Source organism: Rhinopithecus bieti, unplaced genomic scaffold (genome assembly GCF_001698545.2).
Source record: "Rhinopithecus bieti isolate Rb0 unplaced genomic scaffold, ASM169854v2 scaffold_80299, whole genome shotgun sequence".
Taxonomy (NCBI): Eukaryota; Metazoa; Chordata; class Mammalia; order Primates; family Cercopithecidae; genus Rhinopithecus; species Rhinopithecus bieti.
This window is the reverse complement of record NW_016829764.1, coordinates 82,007-99,626: the sequence shown is the minus strand read 5'-3', so window position 1 is coordinate 99,626 and position 17,620 is coordinate 82,007. Positions and strand designations below refer to the sequence as shown.

Genomic DNA, 17,620 nt, shown 5'->3' with positions numbered 1-17,620 from the left:
AGTCTCAGCTACTCAGGAGGCTGACGCTTGAGAATCACTTCAGCGAGAATCGCTGGAGTCCAGGAGGTCGAAGCTGCAGTGAGCTGTGATAGTACCACCGCACTCTAGCCTGAGCAACAGAGTAAGACCCTGTCTCAAGGAAAAAAAAAAATCTCAAAACCACTCTGTCCCACCATGGCACCTGGTTAAATAAAGAATGTCCAATTCACACAATGGGTTGCCAAGCAGCCACTACATAGATGGTCGAGGAGTGTGCTTACTGACCAGAAAGAAGGCCAAGATACAGTACTGGGAAGAAGCAGGAGACAAAAGAGGTCACATAGTGTGATTCCACTATACACATAAAACTGATTGAATTTTGCTTACCTGTATTTTCCAATTTTCCTTTTTAAAAAAAAAAAAAAACCCGGGCCGGGTGCGGTGGCTCAAGTCTGTAATCCCAGCACTTTGGGAGGCCAAGACGGGCGGATCACAAGGTCAGGAGATCGAGGCTAACAGGGGTGAAAACCCGTCCTACTAAAAAACATACAAAGAAACTAGCCGGGTGAAGGTGGGTGGGCGTGTAGTCCAGCTACTCGGGAGGCAGAGGCAGGAGAATGGCGGTAAACCGGAGGCGGAGTTGCAGTGAGCTGGGATCCGCCACTGACTCTCCAGACTGGGCGACAGAGCGAGACTCTGTCTCAAAAAAAAAAAAAAAACCTTTTTTTTTTTTTTTTTGAGACAGAGTCTCGCTCTGTCGCCCAGGCTGGAGTGCAGTGACGCGATCTCCACTGACTGTAAGCTCTGCCTCCCGGGTCTCCTGCCTCAGCCTCCCGAGTAGCTGGGACTATAGGCACCCGCCACCTCGCCCGGCTAGTTTTTTGTATTTTTTAGTAGAGACGGGGTTTCACCGTGTTAGCCAGGATAGTCTCGATCTCCTGACCTCGTGATCCGCCTGTCTTGGCGTCCCAAAGTGCTGGGATTACAGGATTGAGCCACCGCGCCCGGCCGCAATTTAAGACATGTACATCATTCGTGTCAATGTAATAATGAGCCTCCTCAAGTAATTAATCTGGAAAGTCTGTGCCAACTCCAGCTCCTCCAGGAATGGAGACAGTAACAGGTAAACACACAGAAAAAATGGGATGGCATGGATTCACAAAGCAGAACTATGATATAAATTATGAAAGCTTTCAGCACTTGTAATTGGGAACAGTCCAGGTCTCACCAGTGAACACACAGAGAAACAGCATACTGCAGCAGGGTGCCAGCTCTGCCTGGACACTGGGTCCACTATCATGCCCTGCCCAGCTTCTCAGTTTGGTGCAGGTGGACTGCAAGTCACTCCTATCAAGAATAACTAGAAAATGAAGCACCTAGGAGTGAGAAGCAACACAGGGAGGAAAACCAGAGCACAAGTAGAAATCTGCACATGGAAGCCTTGGGAGAGGAGGAAGTGATGCGCTCCTAGTGTGCTTGGCAGGAGAGAGCAGAAACTGGCCACAATGCTCAGCAGGGCCATACGCCCCAAGGTGCACAAAGGCTGTGCAGCCTGTGAGCAAGGAGAGGTCTGTACAATCCCAGCCAGTCCAAGCTGCTCAATAGATGGTCCAAAGGTGCCTGCATCAGCCAAATAAGGTACATGGTTTCTCTGAGACCACATGAAACTTGAAGGGTGGCCATCAATGACTTCCAGAGAGAAAACCCAGAAGGCATTGAGCACTTGGATGATGCTGGTTCCCAGTAGGCACATTAGCTGTAGCAAGTTAAACTCACTAGCCACCCTACAGTCCTGCAGAGGTGAGGCCTGGCAAATCTCAGAACAAGAGGCAGTCAGCAGGCCTTAACCCAGCAGCATCCCTCCGTACTCATATCAAATGTATAAAATGCCACTGAGAGTCAATTTAACATGCTGCTTTAATTTTTTTGTTTAAATGACTGTCAAATCTATCAGGGCTCTCACAGGTGTATGTATCAGTTCAGTCCCTGTTATGATTAATTGTATGTGTCTATTTGACTGGGCTACAGCATATCCAGACTTCGGCCAAATATTATTTTTGATGTATCTGTGAGGGTGTCTTTGCATGAGATTAACATTTAAATCAGTAGACTGAGTAAAGCAGATTGCCCTCTCTAACATGGGAGGGCTTCATCCAGTCAGTTGAAGGCCTAAACAGAACAAAAGGCTGATCTTCCCCGAGTAAGAGAATTTTCTGCCTGACTGCCTTCGAACTGGGACATTGGGTTTTTTTTTTCCTACCTTCTCACTAAAACCAAAACATCAGCTCTTCTTGGGCCTGCCAGCCTATAGACTGAAACTATACCATCAATTCTCCTGGTTCTCAGGCCTTTGGACTTGGACTGGAACTATACACCATCACTCCTGAGTCTGCAGCTTGCTGACTCACCCTGTAAATCTTGGAACTTGTCAGCTACCAATACCACATGAGCCAATTCCTTATAATAAATTTCTTTCTATATATGTACATACATCCTATTAGTTCTGTTCCTCTGGAGAACCCTAATACAATGCTCCAACCCAAATCTTCCCACAAAGACTTGAGTTTACCAAGCATAACTTCTTCTACAATGAGAGAGGGGTGCAAAGAACTAAAGAAGTTGGTGGGGAAGGAAGGCTGAACCCCAAAGATGGTCCCAAACTGTAGGAGGAGCATCCAAGAAGAGACTAAAAGCCTCCAGAAGAAGAAACTGCTAGAGTCAAAACATGGCCTTGTAGAACTATCATATTCTGCTGGTGGGAGTGAAATGAGGGGCAACCTACAGAAATGAGTGCATATGTTCACTGAAAGACATATACAAGAATGTTCATAGCAGGTTATGACTAAGAACCCAAATCTGGAAATAACCCAAATGCCCATGTACAGAATGGCTACATTGTGCAAACGCACAAAATAGACTACACAAAAATAAGAAGACGTAGTGACTGCTGTGCCCCACATGGGTGCGCTCACAGGCAGGATAACAAGCAGAAGGGGCCAGGTTAAGGAAAGCACACGCTTTCCTTAAAAGGAACTGACTCTACCTACAGAAAGTTCAACAACAGGCAAAGTTAATCTTTGGTGACAAAAAGGAGAAATCAAGGTTGCCTTAGAAGGCTGTAAAAAGTGGAAGGGACCCAAAGTAACCTGCCTTCCAGGGCGCTGCACATGAGCTGTATCTTGACATGTTTTCACGTATACAAACTGATAGGTCTCAGATTTATGCACCTTATTGTATGTACGTTTTGCCTCAATTAAAAAGATTTAAAAAGTGGTTATGGGCACCACCTCGTCCAGCTAATTAAAAAAAACATATTTTTAAATGGGGTTTCACTATCTTGCCCAGGCTATTCTTGAACTCCTAGGCTCAAGCAATCCTCCCATCTCAGCCCCCTAGAGTGTTGGGACTACACGCATGAGCTACCACGTCTGGTGTTGGAAAGAGCTTTAGAACTGGGGATAGGCTTAAAGAGTTTTGAGAAGTACACTGGAAAAAGTGAATATTGGTATGTAAGGATTGTTAAAGGTGATTCTGGGCCAGGCGCAGTGGCTCACAGCCTCCCAGCACTTTGGGAGGCCGAGGCGGGTAGATCATGAGGACAGGAGACTGAGAACATCCTGGCTAATACGGTAAAACCCCATCTCTACTAAAAATACAAAAACAAAAAATTAGCCAGGCTTGGCGGTGGGCACCTGTAGTGCCAGCTACTCCGGAGGCTGAGGTGGGAGAATGGCATGAACCTGGGAGGTGGAGCTTGCAATGAGCTGAGATCATGCCACCGCACTCCAGCCTGGGTGACAAAGTGAGACTCCGTCTCAAAAAAAAAAGGTGATTCTGATGAGGGCTCAGAAAGAAGAGAAGAGAAGAGGTACAGAGACAGCTTCCATCTTCCTAGAGAATAAATAATCATGTACAGAATGTTGGTAGAAATATAAACATCAAGGGCAATTCTGCTGAGATCTCAAATGGAAATAAAGAACATGCTATTGGACAATGAAGAAAAGATGATCCTTGTTATAAAGTAGCAAAGCACTTGGCTGAATTATGTCTATGTTCTAGTGTTTTGTGGAAGGTAGAATTTGTAAGCAATGAAATTTTGGCTATTTTGCTGAGACTTCTAAGCAAAGTATTAAAGGCATAGCCCAGTTCCTCCTGGCTGCTTATACCGAAATGCTAAAATAGAGAAAATAAGAAGGCATTGTTAAGCAAAAAGGAACCAGAACTTAAAGATTTAGAAAATTCTGTCTACCCATACTGCAAAAATTGAGAAACTTTGTTCTAAGAACACTATGTGTGTGGCTGACCAACAATTTCCTTATAAGATCAGTGGGGGTATGAACCACAGATTTAATCAGGCACCTCAGCAGAAGCCAAAAAGGTGGGATTATAATGGCAGAAACACTGCTAGTGGGGACTAATGGGAACAGAAAAAATGAGAAAGAATGAAAGAACATCAAAAATATATGTTATCCTTCAAGGAAAAGGAAGAAGAACCTCAAAGGTGATTCAAAGATCATTTGAGTTGCCACTCCCACCACACACCAAGAGGCTAGGGCTAGTTCCTTAAAGGGTGGGGCCACTTCTCCAGTTTGCATAGGCCAGGATGTCTCAACCCAGCATCTTGCCAAGCCAAAAGGGTGGGGCTTGTCCCTCTACCTATGTGCCATGAGGGTGATGTTGCCACCTCAGTGGGCATCAAGGGCGGAGCATCAAGGGCGGAGCAAAGAGAATTATTCCTGAGCCCTAGGACCTCAAATTTGCCTTGCTAAGTTTGCTAAGTTTTGGGACCCATCACCCTTTCCTGCATTCCTATTATTTCCCTGTTGGAATGGAAATGTTTATTCTGTATCTATTCCACTATTGTATTTTGGAAGCACATAATTTATCTGTATTCACAAGTTCACAACTGGAGAGGAATTTTGTCTCAGGATGAATTGTACCTCAAATCTTACCCACATTTGATCTAGATAATATTTATTTTTGTTTCGTTTTGTTTTTGAGACAGGGTCTCACTATGTCACCCCGACAAGAGTGCGGTTGCACAACCTCGACTCACTGCAGCCTCGACTTCCCAGACTGAAGCAATCCTCCCACCTCAGCCTCCCGAGTAGCTGGGATGACAGTCATGCACCATCAAGCCCAGTTAATTTCTGTATTTTTTGAAGAGACGGGGTTTCACCATGTTGCCCAGACTGGTCTCAAACTCCTGGGCTCAAGTGATCTGCCTGCCTTGGCCTCCTAAAGTGCTGGGATTACAGGCGTGAGGCAACATACCCAGGCAATTTCTTTAAGCCACCCAATCTATGGTATTTTTTTAATGGCAGCCCAAACAGACTAAGACACACAAAATGGGACAGTGCAGGGAGGAAATAAGACAGCCATTTCTTCTGTCAAACAAACAAAACCTTGCAAAGAAAAAAAAAAAAAAATTAGCCAAAAGTGAAATCATTCAGAAAACATGCTACTTTATTACTACAAGGCATTTAACAAATCAAGAAAGAGATGCAGAATAAAGCAGAAATCTAAGAACATTTCCATTCTCCCTGACAGTCTGGCAAAGCCCTTCAGTGTTAACTTTGGCTTTTGGTTTATCCAAATTACCTTTCCTCTGCTGTTCCAAAAACCACTGGCACATGGAAGGAAGCATTAAAGCATGACTCACTTGTGTAATCACTGAGGGTGTAGAGGACAGTGATTAGATTATCCAAGCAGGGCCAGTGGTCAGGATTGCACCGCAGCCCTTCCTCAAAAGCATGGCGAGCCAGGGGTATCCGGATGAGCCTCAGGGCCACATGTCCAATCTTATACCACAGGTTGACGTCTGTGGAGTCCAGCATCACTGCCTGGAAGCAACACAAGCAGAGGGCAAACATACACACACACACGCGCACACACACACACACACAAAGTCAGATCTCTCCTTGAGCAGGCACCCCGGGGACAGGAGGAGCACAGCACTGGCACAGCCACTCGAACTACCCAGGGATATGGCAAAAGTGCCATGACTATCTTATAACTGAGAAGCAATGCCAGCTCATCTTTCCTGGAGTCACACGTTTCCAAGATCTAGAGCGATAATGACACATAAAAAGTTACAGGGACCAAGTTATTTAACTTAGAACTTTTTTTAAAAAAGTTTCTTTTTTGAGACGGGGTCTCACTCTACTTCCCAGGCAAGAGTGCAGTGGTGTGATTATAACTCACTGCATCCTCAAACTTCTGGGCTCAAGCAATCCTCTCGCCTCAGCTTCCTGAGTAGCTGAGGCTACAATGGCACATCACCACACCCAGCTAATTTGCAATTTTTTTGTACAGACATGGCCTTAGTATGTTGCCCAGGCTTGTCTCAAACTCCTAGCCTCAAGTGATCTTCTGCCTCAGTCTCCCCATTTTCTTGATATATTTTGTCAATCTGAATATCTATATTCCTTACATATTTAATAAGTAAAAGAAGTAAAAGGAGAAGAAAGAAAAGAAAATATGGGCCAGGCATGGTGGCTCACACCTGTAATCCCACTTTGGGAGGCTGAGGTGAGCAGAATGCTTGAGTCCAAGAGTTCGAGAGCAGCCTGGGTAACATGGCGAAACTCCATTTCTATTAAAAATACAAAAAATTGGCCGGGCGCGGTGGCTGAAGCCTGTAATCCCAGCATTTTGGGAGGCCGAGACGGGTGGATCACAAGGTCAGGAGATCGAGACCATCCTGGCTAATACGGTGAAACCCCGTCTCTACTAAAGAATACAAAAAACTAGCTGGGCGATGAGGTGGGCGCCTGTAGTCCCAGCTACTTGGGAGGCGGAGGCAGGAGAATGGCGTAAACCTGGGAGGCGGAGCTTGCAGTGAGCTGAGATCCGGCCACCGCACTCCAGCCTGGGCGACAGAGCCAGACTCCATCTCAAAAAAAAAAAAAAAAAAAAAAAAAAATACAAAAAATTAGCTGGGTGCAGTGGTGTATGTCTATAGTCCCAGTTACTTGGGGGCATGAGGTCGGAGGATCGCTTGAGCCTGGGAGTTCGAGGCTGCAGTGAGCCCTGATTATGCCACTGCACTCCAGCATGGGCAACAAACTGAGAACCTGTCTTCAAAAAAACTTGAAAAAATGAGAGTCTTATGGGATTCAAGAAAACTCATGTACTTTGAAGAAAAACCTTGGTTCACATCCCTGCTGCAACACTGATTAGCAGAATGATGCTGAGCCTCTATTTCCTCATCACTAAAGTGAGGATAAAGACTCCTTCCTTGCAAGATAGCATGAGGATTAGTGTACACATAGGAAGCAAATAGTGTAGTGTCTGGTGCTTTAGAGGTGCCCACAGACAGACTTATAGTAACATGAAATAACAGCAATACTATTATGGCTGGAAGTATTAACATATTGAATGCTCAGTTTCAGACTTTGGTTTTCATACTATTATGCATACCAACTCACTTAACTTTCACAACTACGCTCTTTTTTATTATTCCCACTATATTGGTGTAGACCTAGAGACACCAAAAGACTGAATCACTCACTCACAGCCACACATGCACTGAGCAGCAAAGGAAGAATTCACACGCAGTCCTCTGCATCCAAGCATGTGCTCTGCCCCAGCCCCTGGTCTCCAGGCCTGGTCAGTACTAATCGTTATCACCTATGGACCTACCCTAGAGCCTTGGGTACTATAGCTTGGTGATCCACCACTACAAACTCTTCTTTCTGGCCCACAAGACCCCAACCTCATCCCCTCCACCAAGAGCTTTCAAAACACCAAGGAAGCTAAGCACTGCCAAAACCATACCTCTAAGTAGAACTCCATGGCTGTCTCCAGATCCTCCCGCTGGGCTGCCAGCTGGGCCAAGTTCTTATACGTGGAATATTTCAGTATCAGCCCAGGGTGTTTCAACCCCTCTTTCTCATCACCGGATGAAACTGCCTGTGAACAAAACAGAAACAGAAGTGACAACTAGGCCTTGCAGCCTCAGCAAGCAGCCAGCAGGATACTTGGCTTCCAGGCTGGCCTCTGCTGCAGGCCCTTGAGCCAGTCTAGTGTCGTCCACCGCTGGAAAACGAAGGCACTGCACCATGTGTTCTTATAAGACCACTCCTACTCCAAGCGCTCAGGGAAGAACAGACCACCCTGAGGTATTAATAGTTTGCAGACAGTCTGGGCATCCATAGAGACAGAGAGAAGCTGCCCCACCACTACTGCCATGCCTGAGGGTTCAAGCCTAGAGAATAACATTTACAGCATAGGTAGACCCAGCCAGCAGTTCAAGGTATAAGATGAAAGACAAGGTGTGAGCCGGCTATCTGGGGGCAAAGGCCTAGAGCTTCACCCCAGGCATTCCAAGATTAGGAATCAACAGGCTGAGCTCCCAACTCTATAACACATCACATGAGCATAGACAATTGTTAATTTAACTAAAACATTAGTGTCTAACCTCTGTAATTAAGAAAAATAATTCCTACCCTAAATATCAAGAGTTAAAGTGAGCTGAAAGACTGTAAGAATTGCAAATATGTTTAATATGAAAAGTTATTTCATTACAGCTTTAATGACCTTATATTCTAAGAAACTGCTGATTAGAAAACTATTGCTCCAACCACAGGACAAAGACTAAAACATTTTCTTTCTTTTTTTTTTTTTTTTTTTTTTTTTTTTTTTGAGGCGGAGTCTCGCTTTGTCGCCCAGGCTGGAGTGCAGTGGCGCAATCTCAGCTCACTGCAAGCTCCGCCTCCCAGGTTTACGCTATTCTCCTGCCTCAGCCTCCTGAGTAGCTGAGACTACAGGCACCCGCCACCTCGCCCGGCTAGTTTTTTGTATTTTTTAGTAGAGACGGGGTTTCACCGTGTTAGCCAGGATGGTCTCGATCTCCTGACCTCGTTATCCGCCCGTCTCGGCCTCCCAAAGTCCTGGGATTACAGGCTTGAGTCACCGCGCCCGGCCCAACTAAAACATTTTCTAACAGAAAAAACTCAGGGGCACCAAGAAGTTCTTTCCTGGGACAGGTGGCTTCCACACATTGCTCTTCATGTTCTGAACAGGTAAGACCCAAAGACATGCCACCCTCAGGAAGCATCCCTTGACTAATCCAAGAATCTACCTACCTCGGAGGTCTTAAGGAACTTCTTTAAGACTGAGAAGCTCAAATGAAGCCCCATTCAGTTATCTTCTACCATCATCTGACTTATCATACAAAAAGGCCTCCAAGAACCAGCTGACCAGGGCTGGATCCCAGGTACCTCTGTCCCTCCAGGTACAGAACTCTTCAAACAATAGTGGGAACAAATTTACAGAGACTGAGTGAGTCTACTTCAGACTAAACAGTCAGCAATACACATGCACATGCACATAACAGTGGATGCTCTTAACTAATCTCCACCTAACAGACTACCTACATTCAGCACCACTCTCCATTCACCATGAAAGGCTTGCCCCAGCAAGTCCCTCCAGAACACCCACCAGTCAGGCTGAATGCTTCTTAGGAGTCAGCTGTGGTCCAGGACCTATTTATGCCAATCTTCTGCAAAACTGTAATTATGTAATTAACATTAAGTATGCCGATGCAATGTGAGTGTAAAAAGAAACTGTTCTATATATTTTCCGTATTTTTCAGTTGCTTACAATGAGCATGTTTTTACTATTATAAGCAAGGAGGGTGCTAAAACAACCTTGTGAGGCTGAAAGTGATATAAGGCTGAAAGTGATATAATGCGCACAGAAAGATGCACACACCTACAACTAAAAGGCTGACACATGACCATGCCCTTAGGTAAAAGGCTCCTGCCTAGCAACTGTTGGATGCTGGGCCCACCCGGCATTCCACCATGGCCCGAGAGGGAAGACCAACATGCCCACCAACTGGTCCATAACCAAAGCTCAGTAAGTATAGAATAAACTAATTTTCCCTCTCTGGGTCCTCACCCACTTCCTACTAACAGGAGAGGAGGCGGTCACAAGTTCCATACCCCTAATTCCAAGGCACTGTAATCAGTAACCAAAGAATCTTAACAAGCTATATAATTAGAAATACAAAGAAAAACCTTGAGTGAGAGAAGGAATAGATGCTTTCTCCTGACAATTAGAACTCAGTATTCTCTATGTCATCGGCAGCAAAAACCATCAAGGTTTTTGGTGTGCTTGAGTCATGTCTGCAAGTGTCTGCATGCCTAGCACTGTAGGAGACTCTGCTCAACTGAAGGACTGTGCAGTCCAGTAAACACCCATGGAGCTTATCTGCTTCCTTAATGCACATCATCTGCATGTTTGAGTACTTGAAAACAAACGCCTTTCCTCCTAATGAAATATACACCTTCCTAAATTAATTTCAGGTTGGGACCAATTCCCAAACCTCCAGTCAACATCTACAGTCAACTCAAGGATTAACTCACTCACCACTACCACAGTCCCCATGCTGGGACCAGGTCTTGCTCTGACTGCCCCTCTCTGCTGTAACCAGTGTCCCCAATCCTTCTGACTATATTCAAAACTCCGTGGCATGTCTATACAGACTTCCCAAGTTCATGGTCTTTCACTCAAACGGCATTTGCTAAAATGTGCTGCCAATAGGATCATTAGGTATCAGCAAACCATGAACTCCAATTCTGGTTTGAATGCTTCACTTACTTGGATGGCTTTGAGCCATCAAGACCTCACTAAGCCTCAGTTTTCACATTTGTAAAATCCAGCTACTGGGCAGAGTGGTTGTGAAGATTAAGTAATAACGATAGCTGGCCTTTAATAAGCACTTACACCAGGAATCATTCTACATGCTTCACTGGATTTACTCAACCCTCATAAAAACTCAATGAGGCAGATACCCTAGAGGTGGGGAAATACGGGCAGAGAGGTGAAATAATGTTTTCGAGGTTCCCCAGCCAAGAAATGGGAGAGCAGAGGTAAGGCCCAGAGCATCCAGCCCCACAGTCCATGCACTAACCAATAAGGCACACTGCCTGGCCTGCTGGTGCCTCACCTCCCGCAGCAGGCGCGCCTCCAAGAGCTCATGGTAAGCTTTGGCAGACTCCTCAAACCGGTCATGTTTCTGCAGATCAAGGGCCTTGTGGTACAATGCAAAAGCCTCTGCTTCCTGCAAATCAAGACAAGAGATGTTTTCATACAGCATAAAGATCTGTCTTTTTTAAGCCAAAAATGTGTGTAAGGCAGGGCTACAGTCAGAGGAACCAACCATGTGATTAGATAGCTGGAACTTTCAGCTCCCCCACCTCCCAACTTCCAGGAAGGGAAGAGAGGCTGGAGATTGAGCTGATCACCAATGAGTTAATCAATCATGCCTATGTGATGGCATCTCTATTTAAAAACCCTAAAGGACAGGGTTCAGAAAGCTGCTGAGTTGGTGAACAACATCAAGGTGCTGGGAGGGTGCCGCACCTGGAGAGGGCACGGAAGCTCTCTGAATCCACCTCATACCTTGCCATAAACATCTCCTCCACTTGGCTATTCCTGAGTTGTATCTTTCATAATAAACTGGTAAATGTAGATAAAGTGTTTTCCTAAGTCCTATGAGTCATTCTAGCAAATTATCAAACCTAAAAGCGGTAGGAGGTAAGAATCCCTGATTTTATAGCCCAGCTGGACAGAAGTATAGGTATCCTGGCACTCAATGCTTGCAATTGGCATCTGAAGTGAGGGCAGTTTTGTGGGATGAGCTGTTAGTGCTGCGGAGTCTGACACTAACTCTGGATAGCTAGTGTCATAATTGAATTGTAGGACACCCAGTTGGTGTATGGAGAGTTGGAGAATTGGTTGGTATGTGGGAAAAATACCCCAAACATATGATGTCAGAAGGGTTGTGAGTAAAAAGTTCAGTGTGAATGGTTTGCATTGAGGCCAGGCACACTGGCTCACATCTATAATCCCAGCACTTTAGGAAACCAAGGTGTGAACCGAGGAGTTCACAGCCAACCTGGGCCACATAGAGAGACTCCTGTCTCTACAAAAAATTTAAAAATCAGCTGGGCATGGTGGCCTGGTGTCTGTAGTCCTAAGCTACTCAGGAGGCTGAGACAGAAAGACTGCTTGAGCCCAGGAGTTAGAGGTTACAATCATCTGTGACCATGCCACTACACTCCAGCCTGGGTAACAGAGTGAGACCCTGCCTCTTAAAATAAACAAAAACTGATTTCCGTTGTTTTTTCTTTTTTTTTGAGACTGAGTCTCGCTTTGTTGCCCAGGCTGGAGTGCAGTGGCATGATCTCCGCTCACTGCAACCTCCGCCTCTGAGGTTCAAGCTACTGTCCTGCCTTAGCCTCCCTGGTAGCTGGGACTATAGGCGTGCACCACCACACCCAGCTAATTTTTGTACTTTGAGTAGAGACGGGGTTTCACCATGTTGGCCAGGCTGGTCTCGAACTCCTGACCTCAAGTGATCCGCTCACCTCAGCCTTCCAAAGTGCTGGGATTACAGGCATGAGCCACCGCGCCCAGCATGGTTTCCATGTTTTTCTACTCACCACTCTGCCACAGCCTGATCATTGCCTGGGGAGGATGACAACCTCCTGTGGGAGGGAGGGGGCACTGGGTAGGTTGAACCTCACTGACATGCCTTACAGACTAGGGACAGGTGATTAGTAGACTTCTGAGACAGCTCTGGAACTGTCCTGATTTCTACCATAAAATGCAGGAGGGTGGGGAAGGAGGCATATGTTTATTTCAGGGAAAACAAAGGCAGGAGCAAATCCCTGTTACACTAGGATAGAACAAAGGTATAGAGATGAATGGATGGAAAGAAGGAAGGCTGAAATGGAAGAGATGCCAGGCCTCATGGGAAAGAGGAGTGACCAACAATCTAGGAAGTTGAGGTTGGACCTGGCTCCCTCACTAACCTGGAGGGTGATCCCAGTCTAGGTTGCTCCCCTCAAGAGTCTCGTCACACTATAAAATGAGGGCAATACACTAGGGAACCTCAAAGCACCATCTACCATTAATATTCTACCATTCCCTGGGTATCCCAACCCCTGAGGGCTGCACAAGGAATGGGGTGCATGGAAGTGGGCCTGGGGGCTGAAATGGCCTTCACATACACTGACAGAACAAATATAATTTCTCCTAAGTATGATTGTCTCCTAAGCAAAACAGGTTTAACAGGAGATGGAGAGCTAACCATCTTTCAAAATGGTATTTCCCCCTAAAACTCCACTGAGGAGATGTCTAAATGCATTTAAAATGAGGTAGCATCTATAGAAATGAGAAGGTCCACCTATAGAGAAGACCTTGCATTACATACCTGAGCCTCCTTTGTCTGGGTTTTGTGACTTTTAAAGCTTCCTTCATGATCATCCTCAATGGTGGAGCTGGCATTTAAGGCTGCAATTCGAATCTAGAAACAGGGGTTTGGTGGAAGAGACAAGTTGCTTCGAGATGTCACTCATCTCTTCAAATACCCACAGATGAATACAATTCTGCTCCAGCATATGATCTATTCTACCTTGAAAAGCTATGGCCTTCTCAGATGTAGGGAATGAACAAAAATCATACTCTAAAGAAAAAAAATAAATAACGGCGGCCGGTGGGGGGGGTTATGGCAATCTGTGCAGAAAGTATGTCCTGGGTACCGTCTACCGCAAAAGCAACAGACACTGGGGACACCCCAGCAACAGCTCAACATAGCAGAAGGTAATGGAACAACAGATTTCAACAAAACATGTTAACTTTATGTGTTTCCAGCAACTGTGACAAAGTCCTGCAAGTCGCTTCAACCATTAGGCAAGCAATCTCATACCCTCAAAGGTGCCAACAGCTCTCCTGGGAGAAAGGCTATTCCATAATAAGAGCCTTCAGAGTCTAACACGAAAATGCTCCTCACCCCCAGGAGTAAAGTAACATAAGAACACTGATGTCCGCAAAACAGGCAGGCATCAGTCCTTACCATATTCAGAGAGATTCAGCACTGCCACGCAGCATTACTTCTCATCACTGGCAAAGGTTGCCCCAGTCCACAACTCTCCTAGAAAGGAAATAGGACAAACTGAGACAAGGCGTATGAAGAACCAGGAAGGTCACAGTGCCAAGGCCCACCAGGAACCAGTCCTGAGCTCTATGCAGACAGGCCAGTGAAGAGCTGCCTTGGGACAGCAGTGTGGTCTAACACACAAGGAGCTCCTTGGTCCCTCACGATAGCATTCATCATTTCCTGGCAATGCACCAGGTGTCAGGCACACAAAAGAGTGACAACAATCCCTGCCCCCAGGGATCACTGCTAGCAGAGGTAACAAGCCTATTATTTTTTTCAAAAGCTGAAATGATACGAAAAGAAACACAGGCAACATCTAAAGGCAGAAAAGAACAATTCATTCAAAGGGATTAAGGAAGGCAAAGGAGTAAGTTACTGCATTAAACCTTGAAGAACAGAATACACTGCAGTGGAAGACAGTGAAGCAAAGAGGCAGGGAGAGTGAGGTGTGATGGGAAAATTAGAAGACAAGGCCTTAGAGTGGGGATGTGAATGGAGATTGGAAAGGTAGTTGAGGGCCAAGCCACAACACAGAGGCCATGAACTTTATCTGTAGGCAACAGGGAACCAATGGATGTTTTAGGGAGAACAAAATGTTTTGCCTATGTTTTAGAAAGATAATAGAAAAATAATTAGAGGTAGGCAGACTAGTTTGGAGGCTGCAAAAGATGACAGGATTGGCAAAGATGTGGAGATTTAGAATCTCATGCATTGTTGCTGGGAATGTAAACTGGTGCAGCCCTTGTGGAAAACAGTCTGCTAGTTCCTCAAAATGTTAAACAGAGCTAGCACATGACCAGGGAATTCCACTCCTATGTGTATCTACCCGAGAGAAATGAAAACATGTCCACGCCAAAAATTTGTTCATGAGTGTTCACAGAGGCGTTACTTCTAAAAGCTAAAAGGTGGAAACAACCTAAATGTCCATCAACTTATGAATGGATAAATAAAACGAAGTATGTCCATACAAGGAAGTATTTATTATTCAGTCATAAAAAGGAATAAAGTTCTGATACATGCTACAACACGCAAGAACCTTGAAAACATTACACTAAATGAAAGAAGTCACACACAAAAGAGCGTATATTTTCTGACTTCAATTATCTGAAATGTCCAGAATACACAAATCTACAGAGATAGAAAGTAGTTTAGTGCAGGGGTCCCCAACCCCCAGGCCATGGACCAGTACTGGTCCATGAGTGGCAGTACAGGAGATGAGTGGCAGGTGAGCAAGCATTATTGCCTGAGCTCTGCCTCCTGTTGGATTAGCAGAAGCATTGGATTCTCCTAAGAGCACAAACCCTATTGTGAACTGTGCATGCGAGGGATCTCGGTTGTGCGTTCCTTACGAGACTCTAACTAATGCCTGACGATGTGAAGTAAAACAGTTTCATCCAGAAATTATCCCTGCCCTCTGCCTCTGGTCCATGGAAAAATTGTCTTTCAAGAAACCAGTCCCTGGTGCCAAACAGATGGGGACCGCTGGTTTAGTGGGCTTGGGGAGAAGGACAATTGAGGAGCAATCACCAAGAGGTTTAGGGTTTCTTTCTGGGATGACAAAAATGTTCTAAAACTGATTGTGGTGGTGGTTACACAACTCTGTTAATATACTAAAAACCACTGAATTTGTACACTTTAGGTGAACTACATGGTATGTAAATTATAAAGCTCTAATTTTTAAAAAGATGCCAGGATCCCAGATGGACCCGTGACAGTAGGGATGAAGGGGAATCCCACTAGGAGGTAGACTCACAGGACCTGACACCTGGGAGGCTGGCCCGAGGAACTGGGATAGGAATATGGACACTACCAAATACGTCAGGGAGGGCAGGAGAAGCCGTTAAAAGTCCTAGCTGAGAGGCTGGCAGAAGGGCCTGGGAGAGCCCAGCAGGCAGTAGGACAAGCCTTAAACAGACAGATTGAACACATGCTCCACTTTTATCAATTAAAATAACTGCTAGTGGCTGGACTCAGTGGCTCATGTAATCTCAGCACTTTGGGAGGCTTAGGTGGAAGGACTACTTGAGCCTAGGAGTTTGAGATTAGCTTGGGCAATAAGATGAGACCCTGTTTCTATTAAAAATAATAAAATAAATTTACAATGACTGCTACTGTCATCAGTGCTTACAGCAATGACTTCTAGCACAGGCTTTCACAAATATGCTCTGAGTTCTCCTAGGGTTCATGAAAGGAAGGAAGTACTTTCTCACAGACAAAGAAGATCCAAACCCTTCCTAGACTGATAGCTGTTTTATCTCCTGGGTTCCACATTTAGAAAAAAAAGAATACCGCTAATCAAAAGTTTGGAAACTGCAGTTTTGTGTTTGTTTTGTTTGTTTGAGACAGAGTCTCTGTCACCCAGGCTGGAGTGCAGTGGTGCGATCTTGGCTCACTGCAACCTCCACCTCCCAGGTTCAAGCAATTCTCCTGCCTCAGCCTCCTGAGTAGGTGGGACTACAGGTATCTGCCACCACACCCAGCTAATTTCTTGTATTTTTAGTAGAGATGGGGTTTCACCATGTTGGCCAGGCTGGTCTCGAACTCCTGACCTCAGGTGATCCACCCACCTCGACCTCAAAAAGTGGTGGGATTACAGGCACGAGATTACGGTAAGCCAGCGTGCCTGGCCAGAAACTGCAGCTTTATCATAAGCTATGCCAAGATGGATACTGGGACCACTATACAATATGAAAAAAGTAGAAACTATAGCATTAAAACCCTCCATCTAGGCTGTTATCAAAGCAAAATAAAGTCAGAAAATACAAGTATTGATGAGGACCTGGAGAAACTGGAGTCTGTACATTCCTGGTGAGAATGTAAAACGGTACAGCTATTATGGAAAAGGGTATGGCAGTTCCTCAAAAAATACAATACAGAATTACTACATGACCCAGAAACTCCACATCTGGCTACATACACAAAATAAATGAAAGCAGGGACTTGAACAGACACTTGTACACTCATGTTCATAGCAGCATTATTCACAACAGCCAAAAGGTAAGAAGCAACCCAAGTGACCAACAACAGACGAATGAACATGTGGTGTATACATACAACAGAATATTATTCCACCTTAACAAGGAAGGAAACTCTAGCACATGCTACAACGTGAAATAAACTTTAAAAACTGCACTAAGTAAAATAAGCCAGATACAAAAGAACAAATAGTATATGATTCCACTTACAGGTGGAAAATAAAATAGGAAAATTCATACAGACAGAAAGTAGAATGGTGGTTGCCAGTGGGGGAGAGGGCAATGGAGAGTTACTGTTTAATGGGTACAGCATTTCAACTTTTCAAGATGAAAAGAGTTTTGGAGATGGATGGTGGTGATGGTAACACAACAATGTGAATATACATAATGCCACTGAGCTGTACACTTAAAAAGTGGGTACAGCCGGGCGCGGTGGCTCAAGCCTGTAATCCCAGCATTTTGGGAGGCCGAGACGGGCGGATCACGAGGTCAGGAGATCAAGACCATCCTGGCTAACATGGTGAAACCCCGTCTCTACTAAAAAAATACAAAAATCTAGCCAGGCGAGGTGGCGGGCGCCTGTAGTCCCAGCTACTCCGGAGGCTGAGGCAGGAGAATGGCGGAAACCCAGGAGGCGGAGCTTGCAGTGAGCTGAGATCCGGCCACTGCACTCCAGCCCGGGCGACAGAGCGAGACTCCGTCCCAAAAAAAA

The 17,620-nt window shown here is 45.3% G+C and overlaps 1 protein-coding gene across 5 annotated transcripts in view; it reads right to left on the bottom strand.

Annotated features, from left to right (window-relative positions):
* CABIN1 (calcineurin binding protein 1) overlaps positions 1–17,620 on the bottom strand; it is a 165,215-nt gene that overhangs the window by 126,796 nt on the left and 20,799 nt on the right. For 3 of the 5 annotated variants that reach the window (XM_017864917.1, XM_017864916.1, XM_017864918.1), the window contains exons 2-6: positions 13,850–13,927; positions 13,208–13,300; positions 10,901–11,050; positions 7,759–7,893; positions 5,642–5,822 (exon numbers count right to left, since the gene is read on the bottom strand). In XM_017864917.1, coding sequence (XP_017720406.1) covers positions 5,642–5,822; positions 7,759–7,893; positions 10,901–11,050; positions 13,208–13,300; positions 13,850–13,852 — 562 coding nt within the window. In that variant the 5' untranslated portion in view covers positions 13,853–13,927. The remainder of the gene's footprint in view (positions 1–5,641; positions 5,823–7,758; positions 7,894–10,900; positions 11,051–13,207; positions 13,301–13,849; positions 13,928–17,620) is intronic. The other 2 variants (XM_017864920.1, XM_017864919.1) reach the window with 1 other exon arrangement.